This window comes from Stegodyphus dumicola, chromosome 1, assembly GCF_044657685.1.
Source record: "Stegodyphus dumicola isolate Sdum_Otavi_A_Nest chromosome 1, ASM4465768v1".
Lineage (NCBI taxonomy): Eukaryota > Metazoa > Arthropoda > Arachnida > Araneae > Eresidae > Stegodyphus > Stegodyphus dumicola.
In genome coordinates this window covers 267823272-267844525 of record NC_140768.1, presented here as the reverse complement: position 1 = coordinate 267844525, position 21254 = coordinate 267823272, and the positions used below count along the sequence as shown (strand labels likewise).

Here is a 21254-nt window from a genome sequence, read left to right as displayed (position 1 = left end):
CACATAATGATTGTGAGCGCAAGATGGAAAGAAGGACAATTTTTTACTTTAAAATTTTTTTATTAACTAATAAATATTTGCAAAAAATGTAAAATGGAAACATAAGCACAGAAAATTAATGCAACCTTTAGCACTTAATAGAATTTTAAACTGAGAGAGTTAACTAACAAAGGTCATTAATAAATAATTTTTTATTAAGTTTTTCATGAAAAGCATAATCTAAGAATGAATAGAAAAAGAAATTTAAGTAACCGCATGACCGTATTTATAAAAATTGCTATGTTAATTATGAGATTATTTTCTTCACTTTTGTTGTTCTGATATTCTTATAGTTAAAATTATTTCTTGTTTTCTTTAAATTTATTTTTCTGTTTTCTTAAAAATTTATTAGTTAATAAAAAATATGAAAGTAAAAATTATCCTTCTTTCCATTTTGCGCTCACAAATGATTATGCACAAGAACTGTCCATTTACAGTTATTAAAGCCTGAAAAGGGCATGTCTGCGATATTATCGTCATGCGATGATTTGTAGGTACCTTATTTGTTACCACGATATTTTAGATTACGATGTTTTTAAACTGCGAAGTTTTTGAACAGCTTTATTTTCGACGACGATATTTTGTATCACGATGTTTTCCTTTGCTTTATTTTCTCCTACGATGTTTTGTATCACAATGTTTTCGCTTTGCGATTTTTTCTCCACGACGTTTTCGTTCGCGATGTTTTTCGTCTGTAACCGTCTTTTAAAGGCTCTGCATATGGCTCGTCTGTGTTAAAAATAGTTCGAAATATATACAGTTGTAAGTTTCCTCCAAAGAAAAGAACCTATAATGAATGATTCAGCCTGCATTACACCGTAATTTTGGCAGTGAATTTTCCATAGTGCCATGTGGTTGGTTTACCCTCGAGTGCGTTAGTGTGTTCCATTAAGCAAAAAGTGCGCCTCATCAATTCATAGGACATTTGCCAGTACGCATCATTTTCTTTCTGTTGAAAAGCTCAGTTCGCAAATTTATGATGTCTCACGAAATCGGTTAGTTAGAATTCATACATGTGCTGGATATCGTAAAGATATATGTTGAGGATGATTCTGAGTGCTGTTGTACAGTGTCGTACGAAATTCTAGCTCTCTGGTATCTACAGCACTATCTGTGGGTGAAAAATGTAACTATTCTAGCAACAAAATTTTCACTATTAAGAAAAATCCATATATTTCTGTGCATTTTTCTGAAATTCGATTGTCTGTATAAGTAATTGAATTTTTACTTATTCTCTTACTTTGCGATTATATTATATATATGTATATATATATATATATATACGTGTGTGTGTGTAAAATTAAGAAATTAAATATTTCTTAACATAGAAATTACTTAAAATTTCTCAAGTCGAGCTGAAATTTCCCTAAATGAGTTAAATGACAGTTGAAAATTTCGGAAATGTTTTCTTAAAACATTTCAGTAACATATATCTACATCATGCATATATTAAACAATAAATATAGCTACAAAGTGTGCATGAAAGTTTTTTTTGTTTTGGATTTACAAATCAACTTTATGGCTTGTTCACTGACTTGTTTTATGTGTCTTTTTACCCCTCCACTTTCTGTTTTGCAATAATTTGAGTGAAATGCGCAAAAGTAGTTTCTGAAGCTCACTGTTAAATACGTACACACATAAATGATATACTCTGTACTTATTTGGGTTTTTCATTGAGGATTCTAAATAATGAAGCTTGTGTAATTGTTGTGTCAGTTTATGCGTTATGCAGGGACAGCAAACTAGCTTCAAAGTGAAAAGTTTATGTGTTCATCTAGATCCAGATGCGTGGTTCATATCCAAGTGTCATCAACCTGAAAAATATTTTGATGAAGAAGTTACATACGTGACTGTCTGCAGTGACCAGAGATAATCTAATTTTTGTCTTATCTATGCCTGAAAGCATTTTACTATATTTTTTCCCTCCAACAAAATATAAGAAAAAAAATTGTTAAGTGAGCAAGGTCGGGATAATTTAAGACCATAATCTTTGCTTTTCCCACGTTTCCGACTCAATGCGTTCTATTCTGTGAAACGTCACGTTTTCCTATCGCTGAGTTAATGAACGATTGCCATTCTACCATTTGGAATTTCTGCTAAAAAACTTGACGATAAATAAAGCAACAAACATGACGTAATGACACTCCGACTACTAAAGTTCTGTGGAGAAGCTGAAGTGCCACTTTTGAGTGAAGGTTTCAAAGTATTTGATGTTGCCAAGCTTAGATCAGCAAGGTAAAAAACAAAGGTAAAAAAAGCAGCATAAAAGAAAATACGAGAAAATGTTATCGTGGCTCTTGCAGGTGGTCAAATTACCTCAGGCTAAAGGAATACCTTGTGGGGGAATGGAATTTTTTTCCCATGGCCTAAGTGGAATTTGTAATTCCCTCCCCTACTCTCTTTGTGTGGTGTTTAAGTAAATGACAATGCAGCTTTTTCTTTTCTTTTTTTTGGGGGGGGGGCAGGCCTTGGATACCTAAATGAAAGAAGCAGAGATTTTGTTATGCAAAACTACATTCTTTCCTTTATCAGATTTGAAAATTATGACAATACTCTTTAACAATACATTTATTCTGAAAATTCTCGTATCTGAATAACTACTTTCACCTAATTTATACGTAATGGATAATAAATTAACCATTATTAAAAACACGCTATTCTGTATTTTAATGAAAGGATGTAGAGAAGCCTAACCAGTAATTTTTAAAATAATAAATGCGTTATTTTTCTCCAATTTCAATTATCAAGTGGAGCGCAGGATTTTAGTCTCACCGACTTCGCCTATATTCTGTTTAGTTGCAGATAACTTAAAAAGCGCTATCCTCTCATAAATTAGTAAGTAAAGTAGAGGTTCCAAATAATACTCGTATTTCGCATTCATCGATGGCCTCGCGGTAAAGTATTATGCTGTAAGCTGTGTATGTTCAAATTCGGATATCGACAGCATTAGTTTTTTATCGGTATTAATACTTTTATTTATTTTTTTAGCTTAAAGAAAATATTATTCATTAAAACTATGTTTTAAAAGTAAAGTTGTGAATGACATAAACATAAATTTTGTGGGAGATGCTATTTTGTTTAACTTATTTTGACTTGTGTTTAAGCACAGAATATTTACGCGTAGGATGACATTTTTCATAAAAGTAATTGGAATAGTATAATACTTTTATATATGTTTAAATATAATGTATTTGGAATATATATTTAGTATAGTAAATTAATATAATAATAAATTAATATATAATTAATTGTCATAAAATATATTTGGTATAATAAATTAATGATTGATTACTGAAATTCCGTATTTTAGGAGACATTTTCTTTAAAATTTCAAATCTAAAGTACATTTGAGTGATATTCGTAAAAGAGTCCCTATACATTGTAAAAGAATGTGAGATGGATTCACATTTTCATCAAGTATATATTTATGTTTATAACACATTTTTAAAACCAAAAAATGAAATACATTTCGTAAATAACACCAGATCTTAATATCATCTGCATTCTACAAGGTCATTAAAAAAATTAAAAAAATAAAAAAAGTATTCATATTTTTAACGTTTGAAGTGCAGACGAGAAAGTGATCTAGAAGTAAGTATGGCATAGGAATTATTGAATAATATAACTCCCTGTATAACATAGATGTAAGTGTGAAATAGGGAGAGTAAGTGCAAAATAGAAGAAAAATTTAACATAAATAGGCAGATAGTAAGAACAATATGCCTGACAGATCCCTAGTAGCACAAAGTCTGCAGAAAATAAAGAGATTCCTTTTCATTCACATAAGAGGAAAAGCGAAAATCCAGTAAAAGTATTTATTAAAAAATTCCCAAGATGATTTCCGAAGAAGCCATCAAAGATGACCCTGCAGCAAACACTTACTCATCATACGGGTAAAACTGTATTCGAAGAAAAATGTGGGTACTATTAAAAAAACTGCCGATATATATACTTGAGAAAAATGAAGCAGGAAAAGCTGTCTATAATGTGAACAACATTCTAGGTATTAATGTAACGATAGGGAAAGAAAAATGGGCCACTCCAGTGCCATAAATCCCAGAAATTTGGCCGTGTACAACATTTATGCTTCGTTGCTACAAGATATGTGAGACGTAGCTTAAACCTCAGAAGTGCTGAATGCCCTCAGAAAAAAAGAAAATCCTACTTGTTCTTACTGCCGAGGAGCCCATGTGAGCAGAGTCTCGAATTCATCAAGAATCTTCCAAAATCCCGAAAATAGGAGAGGCAGATAGAAAGATTCGAATGACAGATTAAAGGTTTCCCGTTCTGACCAAGAATTCTGAAGAAAAAAGATCCAACCTCACAGACCCAAAGGAAATACAATAATATAATCAGGAGCAGTACATCAGAAGTAAGACAAGTTGATGAAAACAAGCACCATTCATGAATTTCACGATTACAATTAAGAAAATCATCATCCTACTCAAATTTAAGCTACTGAGCGAATATTTTGAATTTATTTTTTAGAACAGAAGAAATACTATTAAATTTTGCAGGAGATGAATAAGTACTGATTACTATGTGACTAGCTCGACAGTAGAAAGAAATAAAATCGGAAAGAATACCCCTTCCTTGTGCCACTAGACCATGGAGGTAGGAAGTAAGATGAAGTCGCCCTAAACAAGTTTCTCCGTACCCTGCTCTGAAGCACCGGCGATCCCTACGTGGTGACCAAAACATTGGGTCATTTACCATTGAGTTCTATGGGATTTGACGCGTTCGGGTGTAAATATTTTGTAATTACGTCGCAAATATACATATAAATGTATATATTTTCTTTTTCTACAACACTTCAGAGTCCTAAGTATGTGAAAACAACATATTTTTAAACAACATTTCATTCTGAACGGAATTAAATGCTATACTTTTCACAGGACAGTTTTCTCAGAATGGTTTAATTTGAATGAAATATTTTCACAAGTTTTCTTTAATTACATTAGAAAAAAAAATTAAGGTAATTCGATTTTATTCGGTTAAGGTACAAAAATTAAGATCAAAGTTTATTGTATTATTAATATTAAAATTAGGCATTATTTCTTTTCTATTTATAGAACTTCTTCCTAAAATACTTTCTTAAATATGACATGATTTTTTGGCTTCTTTTAAATCGAAAAATGTAAGTCAATTTATAATTAATGCTCTATTCGGTTCATTTTAAATTAGAGAATTATTAGGAATTAGTGAAATACTTTAAATAAGTATTTCGCTAATTCCTAATAATTAAATAGGTATTAAATAGTATTTGACTTTCTCTGAACATTTCTGAAAGGGAATAAAATAAGTTTTTTTTTTTAAAGTATTATTTAAAACTTGTAACTGAGTTATTATAAAATGTAAAGGGAATAATTCTTTTAATTATACTTATCAGATTTTTTTTTACCCTTCATTTCAACAATACATATTCCAAAACTCTTTATTACGTTCTTAAGTGCGCATCTCATAGCATTTGCTTTACAATACCTTTTAACAGATTGCTTTCCAATACGAACAATTCTTGCTTAAATAGTTTTATAACGTATTTGTCAACAGGATTTCAATTTATGTTTACAATTCAATATTAAGGTTATTATATATTTAGATAACATTTATAATCATTATAAATTAGATACATTTAACCATTAGATTTCTTCACAGTACTTTCACAGTTGTTTATAAGTGAATAAATTCTTCATTTCAAATACATTTATAAATAATTTAATGAATATTTAAGTATTTTGTCAAAGGCAGATACATGCTTTTTGCAAGCACATGCATAAATACCCATACATATTTCCTATTTATCATTTCCGGCATGTGCAAATCTTTAATTTCTGTGCATTCATTATATTTTTCGTGTAAAGTAATTTACACTAATTTAGCATACACCCGAAAGTTTTACATAAAAAATATATATGAATATAATTTGAATGAAAATTATAAGTATTATTTTTAATACCCACTCAAAGGTCAGTTTTTCTTCAAAATTCCTCCACGATGGCATGTCTCTCTTTAGGCAGATAGCCCTTGCATGCGTTACTCTATTTAATAAAAACTTAATCTGACCTATGTGCCTAATTACAAATATTTTAACATACATAATTTTATATTTACATTTAGCCATCAAGTTTCAAACTTTTCAAATCTTCTAGAAAATAAATTTTGACAGATCTCTTTTAGCAATTTTCTTAAAATCTATATTTTTGTAGTGCAACAGCTTAGAATTTTATAAAACAAATTCATAATCAAAATCGCTGTTGTTAGTTATCAAAAAAATAACCAAGATGTGATTTTTGCGTAAATGTCAGTAAACTATACAAATTGCTATTATCCATAACACTATGAATGTTTCTTTCATGCGAGAGTGTCCCTTTTTCGATTTCTATGGAACTGTCGTGTGTCGAAATACTATCAGAATCTTGTCAAGCGAGCTTCTGAATGTAAACAAAGAACACCCCGTCTGGTGACCCAAGCTTCAAAGCAGTGCTTCACTTCTAGCGCGGAATGGCCCCTCCTCCCTTTCCTACCTCCATGCTCTAGACGGTGGCACATACTTCGCCAGTTCTTTCTTTTCGCCTCATGGATGGCGAGCTTGCACGCTTAAAAACTAATTTACTCTCACCATCTTACATCAGTACTCCATAATATTGATTAAATCTGAATCAGGTAAATGCGAATTGTACCTGCAATTCCCAATTTCCAACAGTATGTCAAAAATGACTAAATTTCGTCGATGTTTTTTCTAGTGATATACTTTACGAAACAATTGCTAACAGCTGCGGATTTCTAAAGCGAGCAAGTTTGGCCATCTTTAGTCCGAATTTGAAATGGGGATACTTGAACGGTAGCTTTATTACTCTACCGAATAACCATCCGGTCGTTTCGTATTCAGTATAAACTATTTAATTACTAAATTAGTATTAATTAGTATTTCAAAATTAGTAAATTTCTTTAAATGCAGTAGTGTTTTCCGACTTTTTTATATTTCACATCCAGGATCTTATAAAAAAGAGTATTCAAGTATTTTTCATCTTTGAAAAGGCAGCATTCAATTGACTGGTAACGTTATCAAGCCCTATAAACGAAAAGGTAGCGGAGACACCTTTTAGTTCGAGTTATACCAATACGCTGAATGTCGACTGAGAATCTCCTCTTGAGAATGTTAAAATCTCATATATTACATACTTCGGCACAGAGTAATAATACTGTGTAACGAAGTATGTAACATATGTCGTAAGAAACACATTTTGTAGTGGTATAAATGCTGTGCAAATGCTTCAAAAATTTTAAATTAGATCAGATGTATTACAAATTACAATATTTACAGATATAAAAAATATATAATCAAGGAGTATTAGACATATTACAAATTATAATATACAGATACAAAACATATGTAATAAAGAAGTACGTGAAAATCTTTCAGTTCCTTCAGAAATTTACAATTTTAATTCGAAAGAAAATTTATAGATTTAATGTCTTGTCAAATGGCAACAGATGGCCATGCTACCGGTCATTTCATAGTTGAATTTGGTCAACATGAAAGCTGATTGTTTACAATATACTCCCATGTTTAATTTTCGAATCGTAATTATTAAACAATTAGATATTTTTTCAGTTTCATTATTATGCAATAGTCAAAAAAGCAATTATGCAATTGCTTTTTTGACTGAGCCACTTTTTTCTGATTTCCTTAAGTATATAATAAATTGTTTTTATTATATCAGGAATGAGATATTTCGCAAATAATGTTGTATGCTTAAACATACATAAATAGTTATTAGTTCCGATGTGCTGTTCTGCAGGAAAAAGTTCGTGGATTTCACAAAATCCAACATTTCGAAAATTTGTAGATTAGTGCCACTTGGCACATGTATTTCCTTGTAAAAGCAGTCACGTCACTTAGTCGCCGAAATGGGTAGAGTTAATCTCTAGATTTAAAAGTTTATATCGTGGCGCTTTAACAAGGATGCAAAGTGATATTGAAAAGTTGTACTGACGAACAAAAATCTCTCTGTGTCACACCAAAATGAAAATATAAAGCGTATCAAAGTTCTCGTCGACCAAGTCGATCTTAAAGAAAGTATATCAAAGTCCACAAGGCATGCATTTCACAATCCATATAAGGCTGGTATCACCCATTTATTTATTTCAGATGAACAAATATTTCAAACAATTTTCTACCTGCTTTAGCACTGAAAGGAAGATGCAAAAAGTTTTGCTTTCTTTCGCAAGGAAATTTAAGTTGTTCGTTTTCAACAACCAATCAGCTATCAGCATCGACTTCCGTGTCATCATCTATCATTTGTAATGTGGAACTAGTTTTACTTTTATATGGTAATCCCAAAACGATCCGCGGTGATTGGCTGTTTCATATCGTGTGACAAAGCAGAAAATCTGTTCTAAAGAGTTATGCTTCCGAAATGTCTTGAATGTGTAATACGATGTTATAGAGACAAATTTTTACTTTCTCTAACATAGACGATTAGACTCTCGTTAATTGTTTTAGCATTTCAGTAGACCTATGTAAGTCTGAAATTTGATACTGAAAAGTGGTCATTAGTTTTAATCGTTCACAGAACGAAAACATATATTAAGTCCAAAAAGTAGTACATGATCCAAATAATAACAAAGCAATTATGAGGATTCAAAAATTCGGTGACTTTTTTCTTCTTAATTGTTTTAACTCTTCAATAGATCTGCAGGACGTGTGGGAATTCGTTGCTTAGAAATGGTCATTAGCTAATCACTGACGCTAAATTTGTTATTTTTGAGGCACAGTTTTTTTAAATTTTGAAAATTATTCAACAATTGCTCTCGTTCTTGAGTTTTGTGTCCAGTAATCATGAGTAAAAAATATTATACAAAAATAGCATGTTAAGAAATATACCGTATTTTCCAGCGTATAAAGCGCACTTTCAATACAAAAAAATGCGATTTAAATTTACGGGTGCGCGTTATACGTTGGGTATAAAAATAATAGATTTAAAAATAAGGAATGAGCATAAAAAATTAGATTTCTATATGTACCTAAATGCGGTTTCTTTAAAAGAAATGATATACCATAAATATTTCCATTATCGGATAACATGAAAAGTTCGTAATCTTCGTCTTCCGTTAAATCTTCAGACAAATAATCAAATTTTGTTTCATTTTCACCATCATTGCTACTCTGATTCATAAATAAATAATCATCATCATCCATTCCATCCGTTCCATTTTTCTCTAAAACACCAAACACCGTTGGTGAAGCACGATTTCCATTTCCTTTCACAAAACGAATGACTTTGAATTTAAAACCAACATTGTGCTTGTTTCTTTTCAGAGAGCGATATTTACTTCTAAAAGGAAGGTTAGATGAACTTTATTTCAACTAAAGCAAATGCAATTTACTAAAGCCTTCGATTTTCACTTTAAAATCACGGCTTCAAATGACTAAACTCGTAATTCTACGAATTCTTTCAGGTTGCAAGTGCATTCTTACTCCAAATTAGATACCGCTTTTCTCGAAACCCTACAATAGCATTCTTTTGGACATCTGCATTGAATACAATCCACTCTATTTGTAGAAAATATTTACTCCCTCAAGCATTTAACCCACACACATGTTGCTTCCCTTATCGCTATTCTGTATATCGTTGTTTGAAAGGCTAGGACAAATCTTCGAATAAGTGACCTCACAAGATAAGAGCACTGCACATGTATCGGTGCGCGTGATATCACGAATATACCTAAAAATTAAAAAATGCAGCTTGAAATTATAGATGCGCTTTATACGCGGGAAAATATGGTATATAGAATCATCTTACGAAATTATTGCTACCGAAGTGATTGACTTTACAATTAATATTATACTAGTTTAAAATATTACGGAATAGTTCATGACTAAACTGTCGTACGTTACTGAATTATTCAATTCTAACATTGTAATTTTCTTGTGCCTATTAGAAATGCATAGGACTGCTTGAATCGACTGCATGTTAAGATTTAATATTACTTAACGCTAGAACTACTATTCTTTGAATAGTTGACATGATTGAGTCAGTAAGAAGACACTTCGGTTAATTTTGAATTCGTACCTTTTCTGAAGAATTCCAATAGTCGCTAATGAACTAAAATCAAATTATTATCTTAAAATTCTATTTTAAGCTACAGTATATACGTATTTTTTATAAAGATTGCTGTAATTGCTTTTCAGTGCCAATTTTCAAATAAAAGGAATTAATTATTAAGTAATGTATTAAATCAGAAATAAAACACGCAAATACAGTTTCTTCGCTGGTCGGAAGTGAAATACAATACACATTTCTTTAAGAGAAAATTGTTAAAATTCTGATGTTAATCTCAGATAGATAGGAACAATTTACCGTTTCGTGCTTTTATTCTAACCACCTGTGTCGTTATCAAAATATTAAATTTTGTTATTAATTTTAAATTAAATTAACAAATATGGTTTATTTACATTTAATTTTAGGATAAAGCACTTTGCAGGGATTTATTAGCCTTAGGATATCATTCGAGTAAAAGAATCATTCCAAAAGACCTGTTTGTAAGAAGGAAAGCTGAGAAAAAGGCTGAATTCACAAAAAGAAAGGAAAAGGCACTGTAAGTAGCGCTTTTAATTTTTTGCTTCTTCCTTGTAGCACAGAACAATAAGCGATGCTTGAAAGGGAGGGGAGAGAGAAACTGACATTTCCCAGGAAACCTGAAGCTTTTATCAAATGAATTTTTGCAAAAACATACAGATGAATCTTCTGCGCTTTTATTAATCTGAAATTTGCTTCATTTTAAAGCGATTTCTGAAACATAGACATATAAAATATACTCAAAGAGGATTTTTTTTGTGTTTACCCGGTCTGCATTGAGTAAATATATTTTCTTGTTTTATATTTTACTCTAAACGTTTTGGTGATTGTGTTCCTAATAATAAGTCATAATTAAAAGAAGAACATAAAGCCTTTCGGAATGTTAAACTGTTTAAAATATATGTATTTGTAATAATCTAAAAGGAAATTATAATTAAGTTAGATATGTAAACAACAATATAGAGTAAGGTGTAAAACAATATATGATAATATATATTATTTATTTTGATTTAAATCAAAATAAATAATTTTTGTTTTCTTTTTTAATAGTAATATATAATATTTTTAATGAATATAGAATAAATCAAAATGCAGTATTAATTTTGAAGCAAAATAATAAATTTATAACCCTTCTAAATTATTTTGAAGTAGACTTATATATCTCAGAAGCATGAATATTTCTTAGAACGTCTTTTTATTTTTTTGATCTTCTTTTAAAAGTCTGCGCAATTTTGGTGTTTAACATATCCTTCAAAAGTGTCCACTTTAAGCTGTGTCTAATCACTAATCCCAAAACTGTTCACAATGCTAAATACTTGCTCAGCTGCAGCATTAGTGCAAGGAAGACAAAAGAAAACCTCTAACAATTTTAAAACATTTGAACAAGTAATCTAATTAAAATATGCAGTCATTTCCAACCATTTCTACACTGGGCACATTTATTTTTTGACCATTCCAATATTTTTTCTTCTGTGATATATTGTTTAAGGTAAGCATATTCCTCACACATATCAATTTCCAATAATTTATGATTTGGTATTTTTTATTAATTAACAAAAAGGTTTTTTTCAACTTGACTCCAAGAAGAGATTTCATTTAGTATGACCCAGCTGTACGTTTCTATCACCTGAAATACTTTTTTGTCCGTATTTCGAAATAAATAAAAGCAGTCTGATAAAATGAAACCGTAGTTTCTCGAAATTCAGTAGTTTCGTATTGTGTATTTTTCACAATAATCTGAATAGAATTCCTCGTTACTTAACATCTTACTAACATCAGAAATCTCATTTTAAAGATATTTAATTTGTAGTGCCGTACAAATGCAGATATTTCGCTCTTCAATTTATATATGGCATCTGCATATGGTCTCCGGTTGTAATGTGAAAAATCTCGGACAGTTTTTATCGTAAGGGATTCAAAAGTTTTGTGCTTTACTTTTCCTTACCAGAACAAAATTTCTCTTCATATTAAGTAAAGAGATCGGAACAACACACAAAAAGTTAGATTTCGCAATATTTATAAAACTGATTTCTTTAAAATTTAAAAATGCCCAGACATGAATATTTGCGTCATTTAAAAGATTTTGCAATTGGAAGTATACTCTATCTACGACTAACGACAGCTGAAATAAAAGACGAGTAAATACCTTTGTCGACACGATGTATATATACGAATAGGTAAGAAAGCGTTGAAAACGGATTTTAAAACAATTTTTGGGTGGCTGGGGGTATTAAAATTAAAATCGTCTTGTATAAATTCAAAAATATATTGTTTTGGGGAGGTTAAAATTAAATGTCTTGTATAAATTTAGTAATATGACTAAAGGAAGATTTAATTTATTTTAGCATTTTTAAGAATATTTGTGTTCGTTTAATTACAGATTTTTTCAATCTATTTATCATTTTTTTAAAATTCATTTTACATTTTCATTTATGTATATTTTATTGCTTCATGAGGAAGTTAAAAATTAATAAATCTTAATATATATATATATATATATATATATATATATATATATATGTTGTATGATCTTAAATTTATTTAGTGCGAAAACAAGTTACTACTACTTGCGCAATTGCTGCAAAGTTAGTTAATAATAATTTATTTCCTAAACAATATTGATTAATTGATTATATTATCTCCTAAGTTTAATTAAAGTAGAATTATTTTAAAAGAGTGAATCCATACTGGTAAGTTATATTTTGATATGTATAAAAATTACTACGCATACATGCAGCAATTTACGCATTAAGACTCAAGAGAAAAACGCCGAAGTGGAAAATAAAACAGGCAAATCGACAACTTTGTATTCGGAGTAGATTTTGTAAAATCCCAATCAATTTCGAGCAATCAAGGTTGTCAATTACAAGGTTATCGATACCCTTGAATACAAGGTTGTCAATTTGCCTGTTTTAGTATATGCATTAGTTCTACACTTCCTGGTCTACAGGGCCAATAGACCGCTTTTGTGTCTCGAAAGAGATTATAATAGATTTAACAGAAAATCGGACTTGTTCTGAAATGGCATTCCAGTTGTTTCCCATATTTCCATTTTACGACTCAAATTATGCCTAATTACCAAATTTTGTAAAATTTGGGGATAGAATTACGAAAAAATTGCAAAATTTATCTTGGAGGGCTGTTTTTAGTTTACGCCAAAAATAATTTACTTACTCTTGGCGCTTAATTCTTAAGTTATGTTATCCTATTTCACTTTTCTTTTCATTGTAAATAAGCGGTAAAAAGACATAATTTAAAACTTTCAAATATTTTTATGTTACACTTTTATATCATAATTGTTTTTTAGGTAATTTTTCCCTTTTAAAAAATTTTATTTTAATTGTTTGAATTATATTTTTCTATACAATTATGTTAAAATTTTTACTTATTCATTCAAACTGTGTATCTTAAGTATATTTATATTAATGTAGTTTTTCTTTAATTTGATTTTATTTATTTGAACTGCATTTCTTTCAAAAAATATTTTATAAGCCAGACTACTATGTATTTGAGAACTGTATACATTAAAAGAGAAACTACAGTAAAGCACAATTCATACGTCTTTCAATGGGACCGTTTAGAAAAGATATATAAATGAGAAGGATGTATAACTGAAATTTTAATTTATGATACATTGCTTTGCACACGTTTATCATTGTACCATTGTTTTGAATAATTTACATAATAATTGTTTTAATAATTTTTATTTCTAAAATAACGAGAATCAAATAGCATAAGATTTAAAAAAAATTAATTTAAAAAATACAATTTTTTTTTGTAAAACATTAGTTTTTCCTCTTCATGCCTTGTTTTACTTCAGGCATTCTAGAAGTAATTAAAAATCACGCATTTTTTTTCTTCAGTATATACCACAAACATTTTCTAAGCATCTTGGTATTTCTGACATTCACATAAATAAAGACATCGCCTTCGTTAGTAAGTATTTCGACAGGAAACAAGGAACAGGTCTTTAGATGATAGCCATATACGTATTTGGATAAATTCTTCAGTCTTCAAATAATCCGACTGAGAGGTCTAGGGATTCTCTGTTTATGATATCGTATGATGTTCTATGACGTAATTTAAATTTATACAGCAATTCAGTCAAAAACAATCGCACTTCAATTTCACCTTCAATGATATTTCTTGTGTTTTTCTGTGAGCATAGGTCTATTTTCTAGTATATTTGATGAATGATGCATTGTAGTGTGCGAAAAACTTTAGAAAAACTGATGTGAACCTCCAGATATTTCTCCTTGAACCCGCAACTTCTTTGATGTGGATTTTTCCACAAATTGTTGTTCTTTCGTCTAATTTCCTTCTTTACATTTAAGTTTGTTTCTACATTTCTTCTTCAACATTTACTTTCAGCGTTGACACAATAATATTATAATTTTTCGACAGTTACATTTCCATAAATTTTGTATTCTTGTCAAATTCTTTCAAAATTTCAATGGCATCTTCAGGGAGATAGTTTTTTGTTTTCTAGATAGTTTAGCTATAAATGAAGTTTAAAGCAAACCCCAAAGGATAAATATTTGAGTTAAAACGCTTTTGGTAAATGACAGAAAAATAAAGCACACCCCATACTTTTCTGCTCAACAGAAAACAGCATTTATTCTATTCCACTGAATGACCTACTCCTTATATCGAGTGCAAACAACCTAAATCATATTGTTTTGACAATATCTGAGACCAATAATTTCCATATTAAACAGGACATTGTTACATTATCTGTAACAGTATGAGGGAAAACTAGCTACTTCAAACCTTCTTTGTATGAAGATTTAATATGAGTGTAGTGATGCGATGCGGATTAATAACAAACAGCAAATGGACAGTATTAAAATGCGATTTTATTTTTTAAGCAAAAAAAAAAAAAAAAAAAAAAAAATGTGTTGCGAATTTAGTTAACATAAATAGAACACCTACTCTCGACTCCAAAACACAAGTAGTCACGTGATTGACTTAATCAATCTGCGTTCGCCATAGCAGCGTCATTTACAAAGTTAAATTTAATAATAAGAAAGATAAACATAAAATCTTACATGTATCTTTACTAAAAGCTGGGATAAGACCCAAAATATCACGGGAGAAGATCCAAACTATCAAACTCTTAAAGCTTAATTTACCTTGCTAAATCTTATGTTTGTTTTTAGGGAAAGAGGCAAAGAGTTAGTACAAATATAGACACGTTTCAATGAGCCAAACAAAACTAAATGAACACACCACTCAAAAAAAAAAAAAAAAAAAAAAAAAAAAAAAAAAAAAAAAAGTACAATATACAATCTTACGGTAGAAACCAAGAAAGTGGGCAAAGACTGTGATGTCCTTCCGATGTAAGTGGTGAAGACTGTGAGTCCTCTTGATGTACGTGAAGACTGTGTGTTCTGTCAACCATGCCTAACTTTCATATCAATGCATTTTACATTTTCCCTTCAAGACATAGTTTTCATCCCAAATCATTTTTCTTTTTCTAATCGTACGAAGCACCTACTGCACAAGGCACAATAGTCTTCATAACAAAAACTTTCATTTTCTTATGACTATCGTTTAATTTACCACATCTGATCCGCCACTCAGCACTTCGCTGTGGTACGCTGATAGTGGTTTCTTCCTTCCGTAGGATGGCATTATCCTGTTTGTTGTCCTACAGGACAGTTTAGGTCAGGAGCCGTCTCGTCGGGTAGAGCTGTCGATGTAGGTGGAGAGTGAGTGTTTACCCAGTGTACCTTATGGATGTGGCCATGTACAAGCAAAACATTTGCTGTAGGAAAACTTGCATTTTTTCCCTCACCATCATTTGGAAGTGGTAATCTTTCTCCCTCTCTCTTTTCTTTCGAGTGAGTGAATCATGATCTGTAGCAGCACAATCAACATTCTTAAATATTTTACCCACGTCTGTTCTTTTGACGTATTAGTTTGGGCATTAATACATAGATTTCTATCATCGACATCTGTAAATGATAGTTTTAAATCTCAATTAACTTCTTTATTCTCAGCACTCTTCCTTTCATGATTAAAATTCCAAACTTTAGCAGAATGTGAATATCAATTACAACAATCTATGGCTTATCTATGCATTTAGCAAAGAAAATAACAGTACATATAATAATGGGATATAAGATGTAACATTAAGTGGTAATCGTCGAAATATTTAAGCAAGAAGTAATCATTTTTAGACTTGACTTGGTTTAATGTACTCAACTTTCTTTTCAGAAAGCTGTGTAGTAAAGACAAAGATATTTCGGAACCTTTGATGCAAGCTCTTGCCGAAAGAGAAGAAGATAATTTAATGGGCCGTTTATTAGTAAGCCTCATTTTTTACTTTAGTACAACAGAATTTCAACCATTAAGAATCTATTTATTTATTCTTTTTTAGCCAAGCAAATTTAGACTTACTGTTAATTTATGAATGTGCCTTTTAAATGTTTACTGATTTCAATAATATAAATAGGATACACGGTAATTAATATGTTTCATATCAATCTATTAATTAATATGCTGATTTTTACGATATATAAACTGACTTAAAATGCTCAGTAAATAATTATCATTTAAAGCAGTGATTATCAAAGTGGGTGTTACTATCTCCCAATGAGCTCTGGAGTTGTATAAGGGGGCAATTCAAACTCCAAGTGCTATAAGGGGGCGCCATATAACAGTCGGTCAGCGGTTAAAAATAATAATATTTGTAAACAGCATTTGAGTCTTCCCTTTACCTTCTTTTTCAGAAATATATCATTTACAGCTCATATCTATAGTCGTAACATCATGCGTTTGCTGTCTGAGTTATCACTGGTTTTTTTATGGCCTTATCCTATCTAACAACGAATGGCGGAATAAGAAAATTTCCGAGAAACATTTTTCTTCCAATAGTTTGAATGGGAGGTTCATAGCCACAACAGTAGCATTCAGCAATTTGCTGCGTAGCCGCAATATTTTTCTCCGCTGCAGAAAAAATAACGCTGGCAGCTGTTTTTTGTGTAAAAAACATAATAGAACAACCAGTCTGTAGGAAATATTCCTTTGTATTTCTGGAGCAGAAATAATTTCTTGGAAACGATTCTCATTGAGCTTTACATCTTTTCAAAAAATCTTTTTTCTTGTTTTGGCTCGAAATAATTAATTCCATTTTTAAAGAAATTTAATATCTTCCTAGATTTGATAAGCCAGCTCTATAAGTTTTTAAAATTTAATTTTAAACTTGTAATAAATCTCTCAAGAAAATCTCAGGGTTAAGAAAGCGTTACCATCAAAAGTCTGTACATCAAAGTCGTTTTACATCGACAGATCTGAAACGGATTTTAGAAGCTGGCCGATTAAAGCAAATCACAAAGGTTTTAGTCGAAAAGGCATTGAGTTTGGGTGTATTTTGAAAACAACTTCGCAAACTGCGTGAAACAAGAGTAGTACCTTTAATTACTGCATTCATGGTTTTCCCCATGTGTAACGTAAACACGAACCAGTTTCTCTTAGAAATTCCTTCCCGACCCTCATAAACAGAAAGCCCTAGTAGGTTTTGTCCCACGGCTTAGTTGCTAAAAATTAGAAGCACCAGAACGCTGTGGAAGGCCGTCAGGAAAGAACAAAAATAAGTAAATGATAAATAATTAAAGTAGTAAAACAAATTATACTCAAAATAATTAAAGAAAATATAAAGAAGTAATTAAAAATTTAATAATTAATTAAATTAATGATAAATTGTTAAGTAATAAAATAAAATACCAGATTTTGTCTCATTTAGGGCTCCGGCTGAATTTAAGTCCTAAATACACAATATAATGTATTACTTTAATGGGTGATAGACATGAGGACCATTCTTTTTCCAGCACACCAGTAAAAGATGAAACGGTAAAAGCATAACTAATGAGAATAGGCGGAGACTTAGAAACAATACAATAGTACGGAAGGAAATTTTAAGAGAGATATATAGGTATGAAAAACACTTTTTGACCGCGATCTCCTGCTGACATAGTTCTATTCGTCAAGCAGAATGTGGACAAGGGGGAAAATATTTCTCTCGAATCCGAGGATTAATCTGTAACAAAACAAACGAAACAAACCAACGAACAAACGAAAAGTTGTGTATAGATGCAATTTTCCTCCCCCATATTTGGTTACATGATTCCAAAATGTCTGCAGGTGCTCTCTTCCATGCCAATCATTTACGTTTGCCATGCACGACCAGGATGATTCCTTCTGGTATTTTTGAGAATGAAAAATTTACCCGCTTGCATAAATTTCCTGGAGAATAATCCTTTGACATATGGGCAGGGTCTTTTTTTCCTTCAAAATTTTGATTCCCATCAAAGGTTTTATTTCCTGGAAAACGATAGGCATGAATTCAGAAGTTAAGATTCAATTTCTAAGGTTTAATTATTATTAAAATAAAATTTTTGAGGTAAAAAGAATTTTATACTGGAATTGCAATTCAGTTACATTAAAAAAGTACCGCAGCTCTCTTATTTATTGTCCTGATGCACTCCGAATGAAATTACAATTTATCCCCAAAATAAAAATTACCGGGTTCCTATGGGTTCAGGCTCAATTTAAGCTCTGCTTTGCCCATTTCAAGTAACCTAGCGGACTCTTTACAGTTGTTAGAAATATTAATATTTTTTCGCTAAAAGATTTGACTGCATGAAACAAGGTTCAATAACAACCTTTAAAATACTGTAAAATCATTGCACATTTTATATACATAGTGTGAACAGAAAATTGTATTTTATCCTTCATCATGATAAATCATTCTCAATGGCCGTTGCCAGTCCCAAAGGGAATCTAAGGATGCAACGATATATGATTAATATAAGGTTATATTCACTTGCAATATATCGGAAAGATGGCTAGAATTAAAATTTCATTACTGTGATTTGTTTTAAGAATGATAAGTAAACAATTTTACTGTTATTCATTCTTCTGTATCCTTTTTATAAAGTTATTATTATACATTACGTACGAAGAAAACATTTAATAGGTGTTTTCTGCGTTAATGACAAAATTATAATATTTGAGTTTATTTTTTAAAATTCTGTATTTTAGCAGATTTAGTTTTTAAAAATTAAAAGACCATTAAAAGAAATGTAATTAAATTTTCATGCTTTTTTTTGTCAAAACTGAAAATAATCATAATTGAAATATTTCTTCTTATTTTAACTTCCAAAAAAATAAATTTGTTCATTAAAAATATGAATTCTGAAAGAAGAATATTTTTAACTTTTTACATAATTTTGACGTGAAGAAACATTTTAACATTTTAAAAGGCCGAAGACTTTTGGTTTAAGATTTTTACTGAAAACATTTTGATGAGTAATTGAATAATAAAAATAGTTAAAGGATTCTTTTGAAAAAAACTTTAGTTTTATTATTCTCAGATTGAAAAGCAATTTGAATATTATTTTTTGATGTGATCTTTTTGTTCTCTTTAAAAAAATCCTTTTGTTTTTTTTTAAAACAATCCTTCTTAAAACCATCCTTCTGTTTTCTCAAAACAGTACTCTCCTTAATCCTTTTGTTTTGTTTCAGTTACTATCATATTTGAGTCTAAGAAAAACGTGCAACAGTACAATGCTGTTCTTTACATGAGATATAGTTTCATTCAATCTTCTTAAGTAATACAGTTACAACCTCTAGTTTCATCATAATTTTTTATTAGCAGTATGAGACTTGTAAATTTAAATTTATAAATCGCAGCTTATGCAACTTAATGAAATCTGTTGAACTAACACCGAAACATACAGCTAAGCTAGTAGCTTTCAACATTTCTCCTTCCAGCTCCAACAATCTTTTTGTGTTTCATCTTGTTTTTGGCTCGAAAGAATTAATTCCATTTTTAAAGAAATTTAATATCTTCCTAGATTTGATGAGCCAGCTCTATAAATTTTTAAAATTTAATTTTAAACTTTTAAACTTGTAATAAATTTGTCAAGAAAATCTCAGGGTTAAGAAAGCGTTAACATCAAAAGTTTGCAACATTGGTCTTTAAAGTATTTAACTGTATCTAGTTTCTCTAATAGCGCCTGTTATTATATGTAGTTTGCTTACAGCATTTTTGACTATAGACATGATACTACAAGTTAAAATTTATATATATAAGACATATAGGAATTTTTCGATTTTTCATAGCTATAAATTCATGTATTATTTTTCATCAGCAAACTTTTTTTAAATCAAATTTTGTATATCTCGCTTCAGTTTTCACAGTTTTATGAATAACGCAGTGGAGAGGTATAAAACTTTAAATTTTTTATTGGAATTATTAATTGATTCTGTTTTAATTCTCTAAATTACATGAGTTTCAATCTTTACGCTAAGAAATACTGATAACTTTTGATCAGGTAATCATGCTTTAATAATTAATAAATATCAGTCAGCGCACGTAGATAGTTTCTGTTAGTAAAAGGATTTATTTCTTCATCACTTTTTACTATTTCACTTTTGAATTCTTCAGTTCATCAGATTTTCTCATTTTCTTCATATTCTGATGCTTATTTTTCTGTCGACTTATGCAGTTATGTTTCCAGTAACACAATTTCAAGTAGTTTAACTAACTTATTACGTTCTTATGCATCATGTAGATCTAAAATTTATTTCTGTACTGCTGCTTATAATGCACATGGCTTCCTTCAGTTTCTTCTTTCGATTCAGCTTTCAGTTCATATATATATATATATATTAAGTCCTGATAATAAATTTCTCGTTTTGTTTTAACATATCAAATACAAAAATGTTACATACATTGGTTTGAAATTTCTTTCGTATGTTCCTGAAACAAAGTTTTGAGTTTAAGGATTTTGCAAGAGTAAAGCAGTTGAGAGATACTGGTTTAGGTAGAATTACTGTATTTTAGAAAAGCTAATTCAGGACATTTTATGAACAATTAATTTCTGTGTTAAGAAAGGATTAAGATTTTTAATTTATTGCAGCAAACGCAAACCTAATAGAAAGAGATAAAAGAAAAAGCAAAAGCAGAGAACTCGGATCATTTAAAATGCTAAGAATTTTGAATGTGTACCGTGTTCTTCAGTAGATCTGTTGTGACGAAATAGATAATGGGAAAATGTATTAAAAAAATTACCCAGTAAGAGCTCAAAAAGGTAACTTGATTTTATCCTAAAATACGTGTATCCC

General features: G+C 30.1%; 1 protein-coding gene across 2 annotated transcripts in view; it reads left to right on the top strand.

Moving 5' to 3' along the window:
- LOC118189675 (cilia- and flagella-associated protein 299-like) overlaps window positions 1–21254 on the top strand; it is a 70676-nt gene that overhangs the window by 41802 nt on the left and 7620 nt on the right. For both annotated transcript variants that reach the window (XM_085811914.1, XM_085811909.1), the window contains exons 3-4: window positions 10511–10641; window positions 16341–16431. In XM_085811914.1, the coding sequence (XP_085668040.1) occupies window positions 10511–10641; window positions 16341–16431 (222 nt within the window). The remainder of the gene's footprint in view (window positions 1–10510; window positions 10642–16340; window positions 16432–21254) is intronic.